Source organism: Folsomia candida, unplaced genomic scaffold (assembly GCF_002217175.1).
Source record: "Folsomia candida strain VU population unplaced genomic scaffold, ASM221717v1 Fcan01_Sc038, whole genome shotgun sequence".
NCBI lineage: Eukaryota > Metazoa > Arthropoda > Collembola > Entomobryomorpha > Isotomidae > Folsomia > Folsomia candida.
Window position 1 is genome coordinate 70,270 of NW_019091230.1, and position 20,018 is coordinate 90,287.

Consider the following 20,018-nt stretch of genomic DNA (forward strand, 5'->3'; position numbering starts at 1 on the left):
CTTCACATAATAATTGCTGGAAGTTACATATGTTTTCCAGCGCTTCAATAATTTACTTAAAAAGTATTATAAACCAGCATTAGTCAACCATCTTAAATCCATCCAAGTCTAAAGAATCCATTAGCATTTTCAGTTCCATTAATTCAAGCGAATTGTCCCTAACACCAGGTTGCGTATTCCAACTAAATATGGGTGCTTCCGCCTTTCTAATTTCAAGCTGGACTCCAGGAATTGGTGACTTAAAAAAGATAAGTCAATGGCATTTTCAATACATAATGAGTTTCTTACTAGTTTACAAAGAAAAATGTCTATACTCCTGAAAATATTTAAATTGCCAAGGTATAAGGAGAAATACGGCGTATTTTTGAAGCCATTCAACACGTGTTGATATTTTCCTGGCTTGCTAATGTATTTATTGCAACGGTGTGGTTGAAGTCAACCGGTTTGAGCGACATGTACTCGCGAAGCATTTGCAATTTAGATAAATTTTAATGCAACATGTTTTAAATTTTAGTCTAATTGTGACGCTTGCCTAACAGTAAATAAATAGAAGAGAGTGGAACAAGCATGTAAACCAGGGAAACCTGTTGAACTTGCAAGTTAACTTATTCGCAATACGATAGTGAAAAGTGCAACACTCGGATTCTGTTGAAATTTTGGAATTATGCAGTTCAAGTCAGTAAAACCAGCGTTGTGGGATGATTAGAATTGTTTAGCACTTTTAAGCTCAAAGTTTAAAAAGTTTCGATTTTTATGAATGAAAGTGGAGTTTGTCGAATAAAAATCGCCCAATTTTCAACTTTGACATCAATAATTTTGATAAATTCTAAGCCTTAAGGCTTAGAATGCAAGTTAATGAATGAATGAAGTTAATGCAATTGCATTAACTGCCTCAAAAAAAGTTGGTTGTATTGACTCGAACTTCATAATTCCAAAATTTCAAAAAAATCCGAGCGTTGCACTTTACACCATCATATTGTTAGTAGTGATATTTATTAGTGTGTGGACTAGATAGAAAGAAACTTGTTATTTATTTGGGACAGAGGACTATGAAAGATGCGAAATAGAATTATCAGAGTTGTTTGGTGTTGATTCGTGACTTGGTTCTACACAAGTTCCATAGAAAAACTCTGGGAAATGCTTGTGCACAAGTTCCTACAGATTTTGGTAATAGATATTTAAGAAATTGAGGGTACTCATTATTTCCTCGTATCCTTACTTCCAATGCAGTGGGCTAAGGGGTTTATTGCCGATTTTGACGAATTTGAATGATTTTTTTCTTGATTTTTTCGTAAACTATCTTACGATACTTGAGACACGAAGAAATAATGAATACCCGCATTGTATAATTATTTTGCAAACTTTTACAAAATAAAAAAGCTCCCTTGTTCCTACTAAGTTTAGAAAAAAGGACTTGTAGCGTTTAGATATTTAACCGATATACAATGAGGGTTTTCACGTCACCTTGGCACCCAACCGTTGAAAATTTACGAAAACTTCACGGCTACAAATCTTCTCAAATAAATACCAGATTGATGGTATTTTTCAATCTGCAGAATTCGATAAAGTGATTTCTACTCGGGATGGCTTTTACGTCGGCTTTAGAGGCGTATTATGGGAAATGTTCCATTCTACGCTGCATCGATTTCTTGGAATTAAATATAAAAACTTGCAAGTAGAGTTCCGGGTGCAACCGTCAATTCAGCATAGCTATTTTTGAATTATATTCAACCACCCCCCTTTTAAAAATTGAGAATAGAAACTGTAAAAAATGAGAAATCCAATGCACACTCGGTACAACAAGAATTAGACCCCAACTTGCATTTGCAATTCTAATTTGCCCATGAATGCGGACATTTTGATGCATCAAAAGTTTCAAAATTCGAAAATTGGCGGTTTTTTGACTTACACATAAATCGTTAAAAAAGTCATGGTCCTACCCATTTCGAGTCTGACAACCTGATGCCAGAATTTTCTCCATTTGAAGAGCTAACTTTTCAGCTTTTGTTGCCCGACTGGAAATGCGTCGGACCATGAGATTTTTGGGGTCAAAGTTTCTGTGGGGGCCATCTTATATCGCAAGAGCCATAACAAACTCTGGCCACTAATGAGAGCAGAGAGAGAGAAACAGAGTGAGAAAATGGATCGCGCATACGACCCTAACGCACGATGGTGGTGGATACCCACCGCCAACCACTTTTCTCACTTTGTCTCACCTTCTCCTGCGAAATATGGGAAATGATTTTGTTGAACATTTCGCCTGGTTTTTATCTTTAGACAAATTTACAAATAGCTTTTTTAAAATGCACAGATATGGATGTCGTGAAAACCCTCAATGTTACCAGGCATTACGTCATTCTTTCGCTGAACTATAGACGAGACATAAAAGGAAATCCTCCGACTTAAAAGGAAATCCTCCGACTTAAAAGGAAATCCCGGCAACAGAATAACTATCCCTTCATTATTTATGGTGGTTGGTACGTACTTATGCTATTTTTTTTTTACTTGTAATGTACATGGCAGACAGGCTTCTTACCACTAAAAAATCGTGCGAGTGAAAGCCAACAACTGGGGGCTGTAGCACCTGTGAACAAATTACGGCTTTACGATAATCTTACATAATAAAAAAACGTATTTTTACAATGCGTATGGCGAAAATACGCTTTATTTACCAGCTGAAACTTTTGAAACGCCGTGGATTCTGCTGAAGTGTTCAAATACCAAACGAACTGTTGTTTGTGTTAATTTGCTGGATTTTTTAGTCCTGGTTCTGTCTGTCGAGATCCGTGTGATTAACCTGTAGATTGATATGCCTGTTGGAAAAAATTGTCCTCAGTTAAAAGTGAGTCATCCCGATTTCTGACTGGAGGTTTTCATTCATATTCAGTAATTTCATTTCACTTCAGCAGGCTTCATTTCTTACTTCGAAAATGAAAGGCATGATAATCCTTTCATTCATCTGAAACGACGGAATCCTTGCGTAATTTTCATTAAATTGAAATGAGATTCACACCCATTCACTATTAATCGGCCAAACGAATGAAAGTGAACAGGTATGGGGGATTGTAAGAATGCCAATGAATTTAAAGAGAGTTTAACCATGTTTCAGCTCTCCGAGTGGGTGGTACAGTGGACTACGACAAACGCAACAGCAAGTTGTTGACCTTGGAACTATTGACCTTGCAAATTATCAGGGTGGAGGACCGTGCAGTCGCCCGGGGTCATGCGGCCAAGGACTTCCACCGAACTACGGGGGACAAATGCGCCCTGGGGGAAACGGCGGAGGACTTGCACCTCAGTACGGGGGTTAAGGATCATACGGGGGGCAAATTGGGCCTCACGGGCACCAGAATTTTCCCACCGGGCAGAACTCCTAGCAGGCAGTACAACAAGTTCTCCAACAGCTTCAGGCACAAGGCGTCGCAGCCCAAGATATTCAAATTCATCAATCTGGCTAAATACCTGGGAATATAGAGAATCAAAAATGTCAAAAGGTCAAATTGTGTATAAAAATGACCTTTCTCTACACTGTAAAAAATAATGGTATCCTTTTGCAGAGTAAATCCACACTTAATTTTATATTTTATAAATAAATCATTCTAAATCCACATCCTGGGTAAACTTGATAAAGAGAGGACAGATTTATTACAAATCACAGAATGTAGTACCCGATGACTCATTACTTATCGTGAAACGCAAAATGATTTTCATCGTTTAGTGTTCACATGAGAGTGAGACACATGTTTTTAACTACGAGTTATTTATTAGTGAGCCTTACACACGATTACTTAACTATTGCTCGTATAAACGTTTTTGTTTTAAATTGTAACCAGTCTGGTAATATTTAATTGTATTCCGGTATATTTGAATATTTAATTCTAATTAATAAGTAATAAGTACATAAGTTCTAAATAAGTGGCTCGTTTCTCGGATAAACTTCATGGTGCATAAATTTATTACTAGCGTGAGCATATTATTTCCTTGTTATCAGTTCGACCTACTTATAAATAGTTGACGGGGCCAACTGCTATCACTCAGCAAGGGATATCAGTTGGTCATAATTCCGCAAGAAATAGACGAGCACCACATTTTGACCGACGGAAGGGCTGTGTATGAATGTTGTGGTTGTGCAAAGCGAATTAATTAGTTTATGATTTAAAATAACCTCACTGGGTAGGAGAAGTACGTAATGTGTGGGGTTGTGGTAGTGATTGAGGTTTATTGAATTTTAAACAGTTATAAATTTTGTACAAAAATTATTATTTTTGCGTCGGATTTCCATGAAAATGATATTTTAGACTAATTAAACTATGCTGAACAAGAATATCTATATTATAAGCTGGAAATGTTTGTCTGCAACGGAAGTGAAAGCAAATGTTCCGCAACGGAAGTGAAAGTAGGGAAAGTCAAGTTTCGAATGGCGCGAAAATTCAAAAATCTTAAGTTTAAAAATAAATGTGAAAAGGTGGGGGCTATCGAATCGTTATGGTCGGTGGTGGTTATCAGAATGTTGGGGCCTGATGGTGGTTTAACCACCGTGGTTGTATGTTTCCTTATGATATGAGGTTATCGGGGCTTCGCTGCCTGATGGTGGTTATCAGAACTTTGTTGCCTTATAGTGGTTATCGGGGTGTGGCGGCCTGATGGTTGTTATCCGGGTGTGGCGGCCTGATGGTGGTTATCGGAGTGTGGCTGCTGCATGGTGGTTATCGGAGTGTGGCGGCCTGGTACCGGTTATGTTGGGAGTAATTATCTGATTTTGGTAATCTTGGGGGCTTTCTGATGATGGTTATCTGGTGGTGGTTATCATGGTGTGGCTGCCTCACGGTGGTTATCTGTGACTGGTTATTTGATGGATTCTCGTTTGGGTGTCGTTGCCAATGCAGATCATTGCCAATGGCGGACTAGGCTGGTAAAGATGGCAGAGCCAAGTGGGTGCCAGAGAAACTGCCAGTGGCAATGGCAGTGCCACTGGCAGACTGGGCTAGCAGAGATTACAGAGCCAAGTGGTGGGTGACATTTAATTTTCCACTTTAACTTTCGCTGCAAATTGCTATCACTTCCGTTGGCGTCACATTGTTTTATTAAATAAATATCTACAAAATATTTAACTGGTGAAATTTTGATAATCTAATCATCTCTCGCCCGGCGGGAGACGGGCTTATTCGCTAGTAAACAATATTGCGAAAAATTTAAAAACAAAAAAGCATAATTAGTAGAGCTAGATAGTAGAGCTAGCCACCGGCGTAGTAGACCAATGGGGGGCTAGGGAGGCTTGAGCCCCCCCAGAGCCAGGGAAAATAAAAAAAAATACTTAAAAAATTGCAAAAAATAAAAAAAAAATAAAAAAGAAGTTTAGTATGAAGCCAGATTTTTTACGCATCGGTCTAACTCCGCCGCACGAAATTGAGGTCGAATCGACAGTGACGATTTCCTTTTCTGGGCGAATTGACGCCCGAGTGTCAAGTGATATCATCAATGGTAACCCGTATAGCGTTTGTGACGTGAGGAAAAGAATCTGCACCGACGGATATAACCGAATGGTGACAAATTATGGCGAGTTTGTCACCACGTCGGAGGAAGGTGACGTTTCGATAGGAATCCAACGATGCGTGGGCGACGACCTGGGTCTAAACTGTGGTTTAATGGAGGAGCTAGAATTTGAGGTGGCTTGAGGTTGGAAATTATGATAATTATGACTTTAATTTCAAGATGATGTTCAACTTAATTTATATGAAGTCTTTCTGATTCAAATTACCCGCTGAGTTGAAACATTTAATATAAAAAATATTGCTATTTAATTGCAACTGTACATTTTTCGGTGGTTTAATAAAGACAATTTATTCAATTGATGTTTGGTCCAAAAATACTTGTTTAATTTGGATGCATTTTTGCTTATTATGTCGAACTTGCTTAAACAATCAAATTGTGAGCAATCTACGGTATACCATGATTCAGAGCGGTCATTCGTAACTGGGGGTGTCTTCATGTAGTACATGTTAAAATAGTGCATCTGGAGAAGAGGGCTGTCCACCATTAGGTTCTTCATATCCACTAATATAACTTGCCGTAACCCGATACTACCTAAAATGTCGACAAAGCCGATTTCTGGTCGGCTAAAAGAACTACTGAGGGACAGCTGAACCTGGAATTTGACCATTGTTACCCAAATGAAATATTGGTACTGCCGATCCGCCCCCACGAAAGAGAAAAATTCCATGAGAGGCTTTCCATACAAATTGTAGAATCCACATACCTGTGCAAGCGAATTTCGCTTCACTCAACTTCACTCATTTTCAGCTCGGGCCAAGTAGCCCTTCACTCCCCTCATTCGCGTGAAAGAAGGCTGAGTGAGGCTTCACTCACTCATCAATCCCATTCTCACTCCTTCATTCCCTTCACTCCCTCATTCCTCTCACATCACTCATTCCCCTCACTCAGCTATTTTCCTCACTCTTTCTGTCATTCAATCATGTCCCTCGTGTCATCATAAGTTAAATATTTTGGCGCCATCTAGTGGGGGAATGTGAGACTAGGCTGGGGCAATGTGAGACTGGGATGGGGCAATGTGAGACTGGGCTGGGGCAATGTGAGACTGGGCTGGGGCAATGTGAGACTAGGCTGGGACAATGTGAGACTAGGCTGGGACAATGTGAGACTGGGCTGGGGTAATATAAGACTTCCCTGGAGTGATGTGAGACGCACTGTTTTAATATTGCGACGGCGAGTTTAGTGTCTAAACTAATTATATTCCTTCATTTTTCTTCCCCGGAGACAAAGGAGTGAAGGAGATCTCCTTCACTCCTTCACCCTTCATTCCACTCATTTCTCGTTTGGGCCTCCCTCACTCAGCTTCACTCACTCGATGAAAGTTTTCAACTCCCTCACTCAGCTTCACTCTCCTTCACTCCCTCATCGTGAATGAAGCCTCAATTTTCGTAAATTGAGTGAAGCTGCACAGGTATGAGAATCCACTTTCTTCTGGGAGAATGACAAAAGTTGCCCAACAATGTTGGGCAGGGTTTCGTCGCCTCTGCATGGCCATCTTGGGGAAAATTACATGTTCAGGCGACCAAGTGATATATCCGTGGTACTCACGTAAGATGACCGGTCCAAAAGTAGGCTTGGTAGGATACGTCATGGCAACCCCATTAGGCGTGAAAATCATTGTCGTACAGTTTTCGAAGGGGAGAAGATACTCAGTAACTTTAGCAGTCATTGAGGCTTCGTATTTGTAACTTCTTGGAATTGTTGGGTACCCAAACGTAACTTGTAGAAGAATTTGGACAAAGTAAGGAATAATAGTCCAGAATGACATTTTTCTTCGATTGCCTACAAAATATTCGATTAATTCAAGCTTACCGTATATTTGTAAATTTCAATGGTATTTACACCTGTTAAGCTTTGATTTGGTGTAGATACATATGTAGCTACCAGAATGAGTGCGAGTAGAAATATTTCAGAACTTCTTCGACAGTGTTGGTTTCGTATGTTCTTTAGGTATGTATCTCGAAAATGAGTGTCAATTAACTCAAAAACGTACTCTTTGTAAAATGTTTTTAATGAAGAATTCACGTCTAACATGAACATGAATTGCTTTCCAGTGCACTTTGATTAGTTAAATGGATCTGGTGTCAATTCGGTTATTCCCACCACCTAGATATTTCCGTATCATTTCAAAATTTAGTTTCGTAAAAACATCTTCTAAACAAATTTATAATATTGTTGACCTTACTGAATCGAACTAATCAATGTGCATGGTAAAGTAATTCATATTCATTTTTAACGCGACCATTTTTCTTGGTGAGGCAAATATAACCTGACTTACCTAACAACGAAAAAAATTTACTAATCCTAAGTATGCACCCAACCCCAAAAAGTGAAATAATTCCATTTCTCGGTCATTTCTTAACAGATTTCGATGAAATTTTGCTCAGATAATGGTTAGAGGATAATATGGAAAACTACTAAGATTTCTCGTTTTTGGGGACCTTGTTTATGATTTAGAACATTTTCTGCGAAGCCCTCTGTTGGGGGGAACTCTTTTTAGGACCAATAACTTCGCGGAGCAATTTCCTCAGGCGCACATCTTTCATGAGCAGGTCTTTCACCAGGTCGTGTAAATCTACTCCCTCGTAAACTCCAGAAAAAGACTTGAATGATAATCGTTGTATTCAAGCGTCGCACAAGCATCAATTTCTATTAAATCGCTCATTTAAATAATCGATAGGTCCAGGAGAATGTGTCTCAGTATCAGGCTAACTTCTTATTGTTTCTAAAAATGGTGCTATGTGTAATGAGCTAAAATTTGAGGCAATCAGTTTATGGTTTAATTCACATAATAGTCGTCAAGATTATCAGTTTGAAACTTGCGTTAGAAAAGTTGGGCTGGAAAACAACTTAAATTATTCGAAAACAGGAAACCCGTGCAATTGTTTCCGGCACGACATATTATGGTGATATTAGTAAGCAAAATGTACGTAAAAACGACGAACTTTATTTAACCTTTTAATTCATAACGAGGACAGTAGTTTTATATGAAGTGGTTCAATTTCGAAGGAAGACTTAAGTCGTCCTGAAATAAATGTGGTAATGCTTCGGGATGAATAGAATTGTCGTTTCTTGAAGCTCAATGATTTTCACCATTTTCTCTTCGTGGAGAAAACTTGTTCCCATTTTTGATTTATCCTCTGCCAACCAACTGTTAAATTTGAGCATTTTCTAGCCGAAAAATAGAAAATTTCCCAATGCAACGTAATGTTAAATTTCGGATCTTTCAGTTTTTTCGAGTTTTATTGAAAGTTCAATACATAGTTCTATGTATTGAATTTTTCTTCCCGTTTCTTTCAAAACTTCTCGCTGTTTTGAAATGTTAAACCTGGCATGGGAACACCAAGAACATGACGTTGTATTCAGTGGCGGCGGAAGATGACGTCATCGTGGGGACATTAGCGTTGCAGGATGTAAGAAGGCGGGACTTCATAACATTGACAGGATACCAATGTCCCCCCGATGACGTCATCTTCCGCAGCCACTGGTTGTATTGATCAATGGTTTTGTAAACTATTAACGTAAAATGCAACTATGCAAAACATCCCCAGGGGCTATCCATACAGTACGTTACAAAAAATTCGTGATTTAGTACCCACCAATCCAACGTAAGGGATAGGGAATTTTAACACGACAAAGAGAGGGTGACATAAACCACCCACCCACTGAAATGATGAGGTAATATATAGACGTTCCCTAATACCCCCAATTCTACTAATATGTATGCAGTGCTCCAAGTCCAATGTAAACTTTTCGTATGGGCAAAACAGTGAGAAAAGTGGACGTGAGCTTGGAGAAGTAGATGTATTAAAATGTGCCATTCTTCTAGCAGGTTACATATTATTTACAAGTCAAGCCTTTATTGAGGGATGAGAGCACTTTATAAGATCGATATGTCCGTCCGTCGGTCCATCTGTCCGTTCGATACGTCGAGAATGAAAATACCAAGATACTTGAAATTTTGAACGCAAACTCCTAACGTCAATAGGCAGGGCGGGTTCGAAGATGGACATTGCGACGATTGAAGTATCACAAACCATCAGGATGTTCTTTTATCGGCGAGGAAACCAAAAACTTCTAACTTGTTCGTCACAGCAAGCACAATACATAATAGTACAATACTATTTTCGAAAGACGGCTAAATCTACCCGATCTAGACTCTGACTCGTAGTTTCAGAAAACTTGTCTCAAGGAAAAGTCAGATACGTTCCCAGAACTATTTATTGACCACACAAAATTATCAATATCACAAAGTCTGATTTTTCTGACAATCTCTCACACTTCACAATTATCAAAATTAATTCCTAATTTTTACAATAATTATCCAAAACGGTATCGAGTTTTCTAGCCTATCATTTTACATATAACGTCATAGAAATGTCTGCCAATTATTTTACGATTAAAATTATCTATGTGTACATACGCCATAATTTAACAACTATTTTGGCTATACTCTTCCAGTTGTATGAAATAAATTTTTTGATACCCGACGACTTATCGATAAGTTTTCAGGTAGGATTATTTCATAGCTATGCGAAGATAATAGTTACGCGTTCTCTGCAAATTTTATTAGAAATAAATAAACCCCATGATTAAAAATCTATCCACGTAATTATGAAAGGTTAATTGCATACATATCATTTTTCTGCATAAAGCTGTTAGTGATCAATTATTACATAATAATTGATCACTAACATAGCATATGCTAAACTGCTTTAGACTAAGTATTTAGGAGAAATTGGGAGAAATACATCAGAGGTACATTTATTACTAAAGGACAGTCTCTCCTAAAAATATGGTTTACATATATTATATAATTATGGTATGTATGTATTTGCCAAGATAATTGTGATGCGAATGTGAACGTTGACTTTATGAGCGGAAACTTTCCATAAATTGATAAAGTAGAGAGGCATGAATATGTTTATGATGGTCGGGGTTAGAGTTCAGTCTCCAAAAATAGCTACATACACCAAACAGTTTAATGCATCATACATAATTATGCAAATGTCCTGGTATGAAAGACGTCTGCTACGCAGTAATGTGCAAAGTCAGTAATGCTAAATTTCTTAAAGATCTTCACCAATGCGCTATTCATCTTTCATCTCGTCCGAATTATCATGGGAATCCTTTATTGTCAAGAATGTCAAGAATACGAATAACATGAAGAGTTTTGCAACATGTTTTACAACATTTTGAGAGGCAAATTACTGATTAGTTATCGAGCTGTAAGTCGTCATAATGTGGAGGCACTGTGGAGGATAGAACATCATACATAATATTTTCATCACAGCGAAATTAAATTCTGCTTTAGAAACGTACAAGTTGCGATGGACGAGACAGACGCACGCCTTGATCCCAGTTGAGAATAAGATGGTGGTAGAAGAGAAAGTAACGAGAATGACCGAAGCGACAAAAATGGAGTGGATCTTCTTCGGGATGAAGTTGGTATAAAATCGTCACCGTTTTCGGAAATATTTTCCAACTGTGGGGCTGATGGTTGTGGTGATGGTGACCAGGGTTCGGAAACCCGGGGTTTTTGTAGAAAAACCCAACCCCGTGGGTTTTTCCGGGGTTTTTGGGGTTTTTGTGGGTTTTTGGGTTTTTGTGGGTTTTTGTGGGTTTTTGTAGATTTTGGGGCAGGTTGAACCAGAATTCCTAAAATTATTTATTAGAGAAAAACTAATTTAATATACGATTTTAACATGCAATTTTAACCGTTATCATTGATTTGGACTATTACATCGAAAATTCATGTTTGACATGTAAACCTGGAAATATGCAATGATACTTGGAAATTCAAGTCGCAAATGAAAATTCTCAAAATTTCAAGATGAGGCAGAAAAGTTAATTAGCATTGATCTACGTTGTAGTTTAAGGGATTTTGTTTCAATCTGCCTCAAAATCTTACAAAAACCCCGGAAAAACCCACAAAAACCCGCAAAAACCCGCAAAAACCCCATTAAGCATTAGGGTTTTTCCGGAGATTTGATACCCCAAAAACCCACAAAAACCCCAAAAACCCCAACCCACAAAAACCCGGGGTAGCGAACCCTGATGGTGACCAACTTGGGAATGGGGCAGATGGTAGGGGACAATTGGAGTGTGTTCCTAGCATGAGGGGTATTCTGCCAGTGGCGATTTTAGCATCCATGGTTACAGTTTGGACCTGAAGGAAGGAATTTAAAATAAATAGTGAGCAAGTTTCGATAGGTAAAAAGCAAATTGACCAGGGAAGTGTGAAATAGTGGGAAAAGGCGTTTTACCACCCACCCAAAAATGAAAGAAATAGGGAAAACTCTTGTTTGGGGCAATCTGGAACAAGTTCTTTAAAACTTAAAACTTTTCAAAATCTTACTATTGACTATATTCGTATTCTCCATCGAATTCTGAGAAAATAAGTTGGTAATACGGTTCATTTCGAACAATCTCTAAAATTAACATGTATAAGAAAACTAGAAAAACAGTCAAAAGTGCCTGTATTACATATCAACATTTTCAGAAAATCGTGGAGTTGACGAATATGAAGTCCAATTCCGAAAATGTTGATTATTAAAAAAGCTAGCTCTCCCCGAAACTATTTACATGGGCAGCCATATTTTCCCATTTTGGACGGTAACAACCGTTTTTCCCGGTTTTTACCACTTTCCCCGACTTGCGTGGTTTACGGGAAGTGAAATATTCTTAAAAATTTTCAAAATGGTTTTCATTTGTTTTTTTGTTTCTTTTTAAATAAAGGAACATAGTAAAATTATCGATTTTTTTACGAAAAATATAACAAAAATTAAGGTTAGCTAAATAAAGTTAAGGAGCATCAAGAAACTACAAAATTTGCTAGAAATTACCTCAATTTCATATATAATCTTCACAAATGGGTCGCGCTCCCTCAAGTACGACGGAATTTTGACTTTACCGCATAATCTCCCCGTTCTCAGGCAAATTTGTTTTTTGAAAAATCTTTTAAACATAATCGAATCAATGACGTTTTCTTCCTTCTCATCTTCCCCTAATTCGGCCTTTTGTATTAAAGAAACTACGACTTTTTCTACAGTAACGCGCAATGAGTCATACAATTTGATTGTGAAGAGAATCTTGTCAGTGAGAAGAAATTGGTCCCGTGGTACCTCCAAGGTGCAGGATACCCCGTCAACGAAGATTTCTTTCGATTTGAAATTAAAGGTCGGCCAAATGTCGAATTTTCCGGGAAATTTGAAAATTTTCTCATGTAGGGTAACATAATCTCCATATTTTTTCATAAGAACGAAAAGTCTGTACTTGATGGAGAATAAGTTGGAACGAAACGTAGGGGCCAGACCTTTAATAAGGTTGAGGATAAATGGAAACCTCCGAATATCCATAAGATCCGCTTTAACTGAAGCTTTCTTCCCGTTGCATAACTGAATCATACCTTTCTGTGCCGTTTTTTTCTAGTCTGTGTGAAAGTAAGGGAATTTCAGGACGTTTAGCTGATTTAAGTGTTCCGGTCAATTCGATGAATAAACCTGGCACATTTAATAATTAATTTTCAGAATTATGTATTTATATATTTTTTTTCTTTGAGACCCTTAATTGCTTTTGCAATTTTAAATTAAATAATTGGGAAATATGAGAGGTGCGGATAATTTGGAAATAAAAAAACCGGAATACAACTATCCAAAAGGATCAATTATTTTAATTTTTCCGATTATATCCAAAATCATGCACCCGCACATACATTCTTTCACCACTGGTAGTTAAAATCCAGTTTGACAATTTTCCCCATTTACCAGCATGGGACTTATTCATGGTGACCTCCACATATCCCGAAATTACCCCGTCCAGCTTAGGAACTTTGTCCAGAAAAATTGCGATCCTATCCGGAATCTGCTGCGGTTTTGTATCAGGTAAAGTCGGGTCTGGCCAGGTGTACCGACCATCTGAATTGGGTGGCACACGCAAGGGGGGTGGCTGATCTCGGAAATATGGCATGATTTGAAATACGCAGAAAGAGAAATACCAGCTGCTACACGGTGCAAAAAGACTGGATGTATGTACTATGTAAAACTGGTGGAAACTGAAATACATGAGGAAGAGAATTTTGCCAAAATCTCGGGAAAGTATCGATTTATCCGAGGCAAGATCGAGTTCGCGAAAAAAATTCGGGTAAAAGAGCAACAGTTTTGTGTTCCTTGAATGCGAGAGAAACATTATTCGTACAAATGGGGAGAAATGCTTACCATGCTTTAGCCGTTAACAGCAAGCAAGTTGGAAAAATATTTACATAAGGCTGTATTTATCTTCATGGGGATCAGATTTTCGATGAGAAGGACGCTACGGTACGTTAGTGTTTCTCACGGGTTAACCCGAACCATTACTATTAACATTCGGGTTTCGGGTTCAGGTTTCGGGTCCCATGTTAATAGTAATGGTTCGGGTTAACCCGTGAGAAACACTACGGTACGTTGGACGACTTAGAAAAGTGATGTAACAGATAATTATCTATATACATACATGTGGACATGCGTCAAACGCATCATGTAAAAATTAATACTGAATACAATTTCATGAATATATTTTGCTAATTTGATTAAACTGATTTTAAAATACAAACTGAGGCAAAATGTTACAATTTCTTTATTAGATTTTTTTCCAAATCAAGCCACATGTACTTTATCTCCTTTGTTAAATACTTCACCTATTGGAAATAACGCAAATTGCATATTCGAATAAGAGCATAAACATATACGTGCATTGTACACCTGACTTCAAAAATACATAAAATAATTTTAAAAAAAGCTTGCTTAGGCGAGGCGCTGCTAAAAGTGAAAAACAAGGCCTCTTGGCATATATTTTAAATATCTCGTACCTTTATCATTGTAACAGGAGTTGGTGGCTTTGCATCACCGCGAGGCCAAACATTTTGACCGTATACCATACCACGCCATTTATTAGTTACATTTTCTGCCAAGAAATTCAATTATTGCTAATTAAAATTGTATCTACATATATAAATGCTTAAACAAACGATTATTGCTTCGAAAGGGTTATAAAATTGAGTGGAGTTTGTAAACTTATTGTGCTCAATAATGTTTATTTAGCTCATAATTTAATTCAATAGTTAACCTGTAATTCAGGTAGCTAATAAAATTTGATGGACGTGCACAATTATCCGCAGGTGTTATGCAAGAAATTAAGATGCCAACGCACGAATAAGGAGGACACCACGCGAGGATGTATTTCCTAATTTTATTTACGTAGTAAAACGACTAGTTTTTAATACGAATTAAAAAGTGATAAATGATCATTTTGAGAAATTCGTGAACCCAGATTATGTTCTTGCGAATTCTTGAGAATATATTCTTTATTGCTAGAGGCTTAGCGTAAAATGTTTGGCCTCGCGGTGATGCAAAGCCACCAACTCCTGTTACAATGATAAAGGTACGAGATATTTAAAAGATATGCCAAGAGGCCTTGTTTTTCACTTTTAGCAGCGCCTCGCCTAAGCAAGCTTTTTTTAAAATTATTTTATTTCATGGATTTTAGGTGATACACATTTTCAGACAATTAATTGCACCTCAAAATTGATAAACTTCTTTAAATGAAGACCGAATGTGATCTTTTTCATTACAAAATTAGTTGAAAATATCCATACGGGGTCGCAACATTAATTTCCCTGCAATTCGCATCAATGATTGAAATTCGTCAACATCAAGTATTTGATAATTGCTTTCGCTGACAGTTTGTTGATGTGTTTTTTTTGCACAGGCTTAGGGACTAACGATCAAATAATCCAATTTTTAAATTACGATTAGTTTAGCAGATAATAATTTTTCAGATAATATATTTTACGGGGATTTCACGAGAACATCTGGATTATGGCTTAAGATTATTTAATCTGGATTAGATTATAAATTACAAAATGAAATTACAAAATGAAAAATTTAAATCCAAAATATATGCATATAGGATGTTCAAATTTGAAATTTGCAAATTTGACACGGTATTTAAATATAAAATTATTGAAATTTGAATTTGCAAAAGAATTTATAGTTAATCTGGATTAATAATCATGCCCAACGCTGATCAGGATAGTTTTTGGGCGATTGGTCAAAAATGGAAATTACAATTGATCAATTAATTTGGCTAATTGCAATTGTGTAAACACAACTATTTGTATTTTGAAAATTGTTATATTGATAGCTATTAGCAACCAACTGGGAATATTGTAATTCTGATGCGAAATGCTTAGCAACATGAATAGTTCAAGATGCCACCATCAAAACTTTTTCAGTTTTGGACCGATCTCACAATGGAGAGGTGTCAGGTGGTTATCGCCAATGTGGACCGGACTAACTTTAAATTGTCCAGGCCCAGAAATAAGCCCACCCGTATTTTTTCGTTTTCCTGAATGGGCATATTTACGCCCGTGGCGGAATTTTCAAAACAAATTTCAGCCAAAATCCTGATTTTTAAAAACGCTGTAACTTTTCGAATTTTAGCCCGATTTCAAAAATTGAATACAATTTGTGTTCAGAATTACTTCCCTGAAAATATAAAAATTCATTTTCAAAAATTTTTTAAATTTAATATTTTCATGCCATTTCTGAGTTTTTAGAAATGAACAAAACGATAATTTTTTGAAAATTAAAAAATTTTTGAAAATGAATTTTTATATTTTCAGGGAAGTAATTCTGAACACAAATTGTATTCAATTTTTGAAATCGGGCTAAAATTCGAAAAGTTACAGCGTTTTTAAAAATCAGGATTTTGGCTGAAATTTGTTTTGAAAATTCCGCCACGGGCGTAAATATGCCCATTCAGGAAAACGAAAAAATACGGGTGGGCTTATTTCTGGGCCTGAACAATTTAAAATTAGTCCGGTCCACATTGGCGATAACCACCTGACACCTCTCCATTGTCAGTCGGATTTGTTTTAAATGACGCAAAACCGATTTCTGCATGATAAAATCATGTTATATGCATATAGTTCTTTGGTGCAAGTTTCTCAAATTTTGATTTTAAAGTTTCAAATCAAAATTTGAGAACGAAGAATAAAACTTTTCCAACGGGCATATTGAAAAACATTATCTCGTAATTCTCCTCTGCACGATTGCTCTTTACACCATTTGCGTAGGATTAACCGTTCAGGCTCTAGCCTCGCTGACAGTTTCAAAGGGTGTATACGAAAGCATACTTAGGCTTCGCCGTAACCATGGCGTGACACTTTTTTTGCGGGCACCCATGTTTACTTTTGCCTCACCTAAGAATAAATATGTAAAATTTCCATATGAACATCGTCCTAAAGTGATGTTCATAAAATATATATCACGAGAAGGGGGGGGTAATGATATCTTCCGTATGTGACACATGTAAAGGGGGGAGGGGGGAGGTGACTCTGGAAAATCGCGATTTTTGCGCTGCATAATTTATGAACGACCATCAGGTCGTATGTAGCTGCTAGGAAGCCTGCCAGGAATTTGCAGTACTAGCTAACCACGCCCTGCGCGACCACATGACAAAGCATAAATAATTCACAAGTATTCCAAAACTAAATGATTTAACACGCGATCAAGTCGGTGAAAAATTCTACAAGTATTCATGCATGTAAATATGTATATTTTTAATATCTGATCCGAGAAATAACTTTCATACCACATTCACAACAATTTATAATTGGTCACTGGTCTTACCTGGAAGTCACCACTAGCGGTGACCATATACTCACAGAATCAGGTTTATTTTTGTGAACTATTAATAGTTCTTTAGCAGAAAAGTATAACTCCATTAAATAAAACTCGCGACAAAAATGTTATAAATAAAAGTAGTTCAAAAATTTACGCAATACAGATAGTACGAATATTTTAACTGATGCGGACTAAATCCACGACACATCATGAATTCTCTCCGAATTTTAACGGTTTCAACGCTAATTTTCAACCTCACCGTGTTCTCCACCTTTGTCCAAGATATTAACCAGTTCGACAACTGTCAGATCCTTTTATATTTAATTGGTCCGATTACTTCGCCTCTGCTCGATCCTCTACCAACTCGAATCAAACATCCAATCCAACTCACCCACAAGTCGGCATTCTTACTGCCACCATCATTACCAGTAAAGCAACATAGGACATGGATCTTAAAACGAAACTTGTCATATCCCTCCGTTCTCCCAGATATCGGTCCCACCCTTTCAAAATCCCCGCTCATCTGTAAACTCCTCGCTGTGCTGGTTATGTTACCGCCAAATCTAATAAACCCTGCCAACATGGTCGACGTATTTAGTAAAATAAGCTCCTTACGCGTAATCCAGGTAGGCTTTGAAACGGAAGAAGACCAATTTGAAGACGATTATAAGTCATATTTTCGCACATGTCTCGCACTTGTATACCTCCAGAAAAGGACGCCGTTTATAGAAAAATTTACACAATTTGATAGTGAACCGATCCCCATAAATTTCTTCGGGTTGCCGTGGAGTAGTGAAATCCTGGACAAGTATCACATCCAGGGGAAAGTCTTTGTCAAATATTTCGGAAACGAGATAGATGAAAATTTGAAATCTGAGGCTCCGTTAATTTTGAAAATTCACTCGCTAATTCTACAATCCCAGAGAAAAATGGGCTGTTGCGGGATACCTTATTACCCTACCGAAGAAACCTTTTACCTTCCAAAGTTTAATAGAAATCAAGAAAGATTTCGCTTTGGAGTGGAGACACGCCTTAGACGACGTTATGGCCTCGCTCATCAAGACACATCTAAACCTATCGGAAACTCTACACAAAACCGAGCAAGATCTCTTCATCGAATTCATGTCTCGAGCCCAGTTCCCAGGCAAAATCAGTGACGATATCACCACTTTTGACGACGTTCCGGTAGCAATTCCATTTCAAGATGCATACCACTTATTCTGGATTAACGAGAGCATCTCTTTCGTCACGTGCTCCCCGACGGAGTCTTTTATCAAATTTACCAACTTTTTAACCCCATACCAATCCGAGGCTTGGGTCGCCATTGGGGTCACATTCCTCTTGCTCGCCCTCGTACTAAAATTAGTAACGAAAAATTTTAAGGGGTCGTTCAGTCTGCTCGGCGTCGTACTGGAAAACAGTAGCGAAAACGCGGCATCTTCTAAAACAGCGACGGGATTGCTCATGATCTGGACTTTTGTCCTGCTTTTGCTCGGAAATGTGTACAAAAGTATTGTAACGAATGACCTAACGGCCCCGTTATCGGGGAACTTTCCGACCAGTTTGAAATCCATGGTGGACAATGAATTCTTATTTGTTGACGTGTATCCGTTGGGGCTGGGGGCTGGTCAGCGGTCCGATTTATATGGGAGGGTGACCGGCTTCTTTACGTTTTTGGAGCCCCACGCCTTAATTGAGATGAACCGTTCCAACCTGGTTTTTGATGAAGCTACAATTTCAGACATGTTTGATTACAGGCAATGTTTTTATCATTACGGGCAAAAAAGGGTGACGCCTCGTTTTTCAGAAATTTGTGGTAGGAAATATTCTAATTTCACGGAAAGTGACCATGCCACCTTTTATGAGACATATTTAAGAAAGTATCCCCTTCTTCAGATGGTCATACACTTACAGACATTCCCCGTTAACCATGATGGAGTACAAAAAGAAGCAGTAAATTTAATGGCAAACTGCGAAAAAGCTGCCCTTGTCGGGTACACGTCGCAAATTGATCTCGTTGTGGCGAAACTTTTGGGGGAAACGTCCCACGTGACAAGACGGCCTTATAAAAAGCTTGGCGAAACGGTATTGTCGAGGCAGAGATTCGTCGCGATTTCGAAGTATGGATGGGAAATGGTGGGAGGTTTTATGCAGGGGATTTTTACGAGTGGAATTTTATTTAAGTGGTTACAGTTTTTGGAGGGTTTGTACACCGGGTTTTATCGATGGGAAGGGGACAGTTCGGGGGTTAAGTTTCAAGCGCAGGATTTATTTTCGAACTTGGGAACGGTATTTTTTATCTTGTTGATTGGAACGGGGTTAGGTTTGGTGGGGTTTGGGATTGAAATGTTGAGATTTCCGGAAATGAATAGGGAAAATTGGAGGACGATTTGGAAAAGTCATGGGCAACGTATTATCGAAGTAATGACAGGGATAAATGATAAGGTGGCATCTTGGAGGATTGTAATTGGGAAGAAATGGTGTAAACCTGGTTTCTTGATAAGAAGTAATTTATCATGTAAATGTCTCAAATGCGAAAAATTATGCAAGTTGGAAAAATTTTGCAAAAACAGAAAAACTAACGAGCAGAATGTAATTAAGATTCGGAATTTGTTTTCGAATTTGCGAAAAATTGAGGGTATAATTTCATAATTTTGGAAACATATAACATATTTGCCAAGGAATTTGTACGACTTTTATTTATTTTTAAATAAAACTATTTCTACTTTAATGGAATTTTGACAGTTTTATATTTGACAACCCTTTTATCGTCTCAAAAAGTCTCACAGCAAAAAAAAACAACAG

The 20,018-nt window shown here is 37.7% G+C and overlaps 1 protein-coding gene across 5 annotated transcripts; it reads right to left on the reverse strand.

The window, feature by feature from the left end:
- Positions 1-10,643: 10,643 nt before the first annotated feature.
- LOC118433012 lies at positions 10,644-13,588 on the reverse strand. 5 transcript variants are annotated; one of them, XM_035844532.1, is made up of 6 exons: positions 13,317-13,588; positions 12,959-13,052; positions 12,396-12,865; positions 11,620-11,719; positions 10,873-11,043; positions 10,644-10,802 (listed from the first exon to the last, which is right to left on the reverse strand). In XM_035844532.1, the coding sequence occupies exons 3-6, from the start codon at positions 12,804-12,806 to the stop codon at positions 10,765-10,767; spliced, it is 720 nt and encodes a 239-aa protein (XP_035700425.1). In that variant the 5' UTR covers positions 12,807-12,865; positions 12,959-13,052; positions 13,317-13,588; the 3' UTR covers positions 10,644-10,764. The 5 variants fall into 5 exon arrangements, 4 of the variants coding, with proteins under 4 accessions (XP_035700425.1, XP_035700424.1, XP_035700422.1 ...); XR_004833137.1 differs by having other exon boundaries at positions 10,873-11,035; positions 12,396-13,052; XM_035844531.1 differs by having other exon boundaries at positions 12,396-13,052; positions 13,363-13,588.
- Between the last annotated feature and the right edge of the window lie 6,430 nt (positions 13,589-20,018).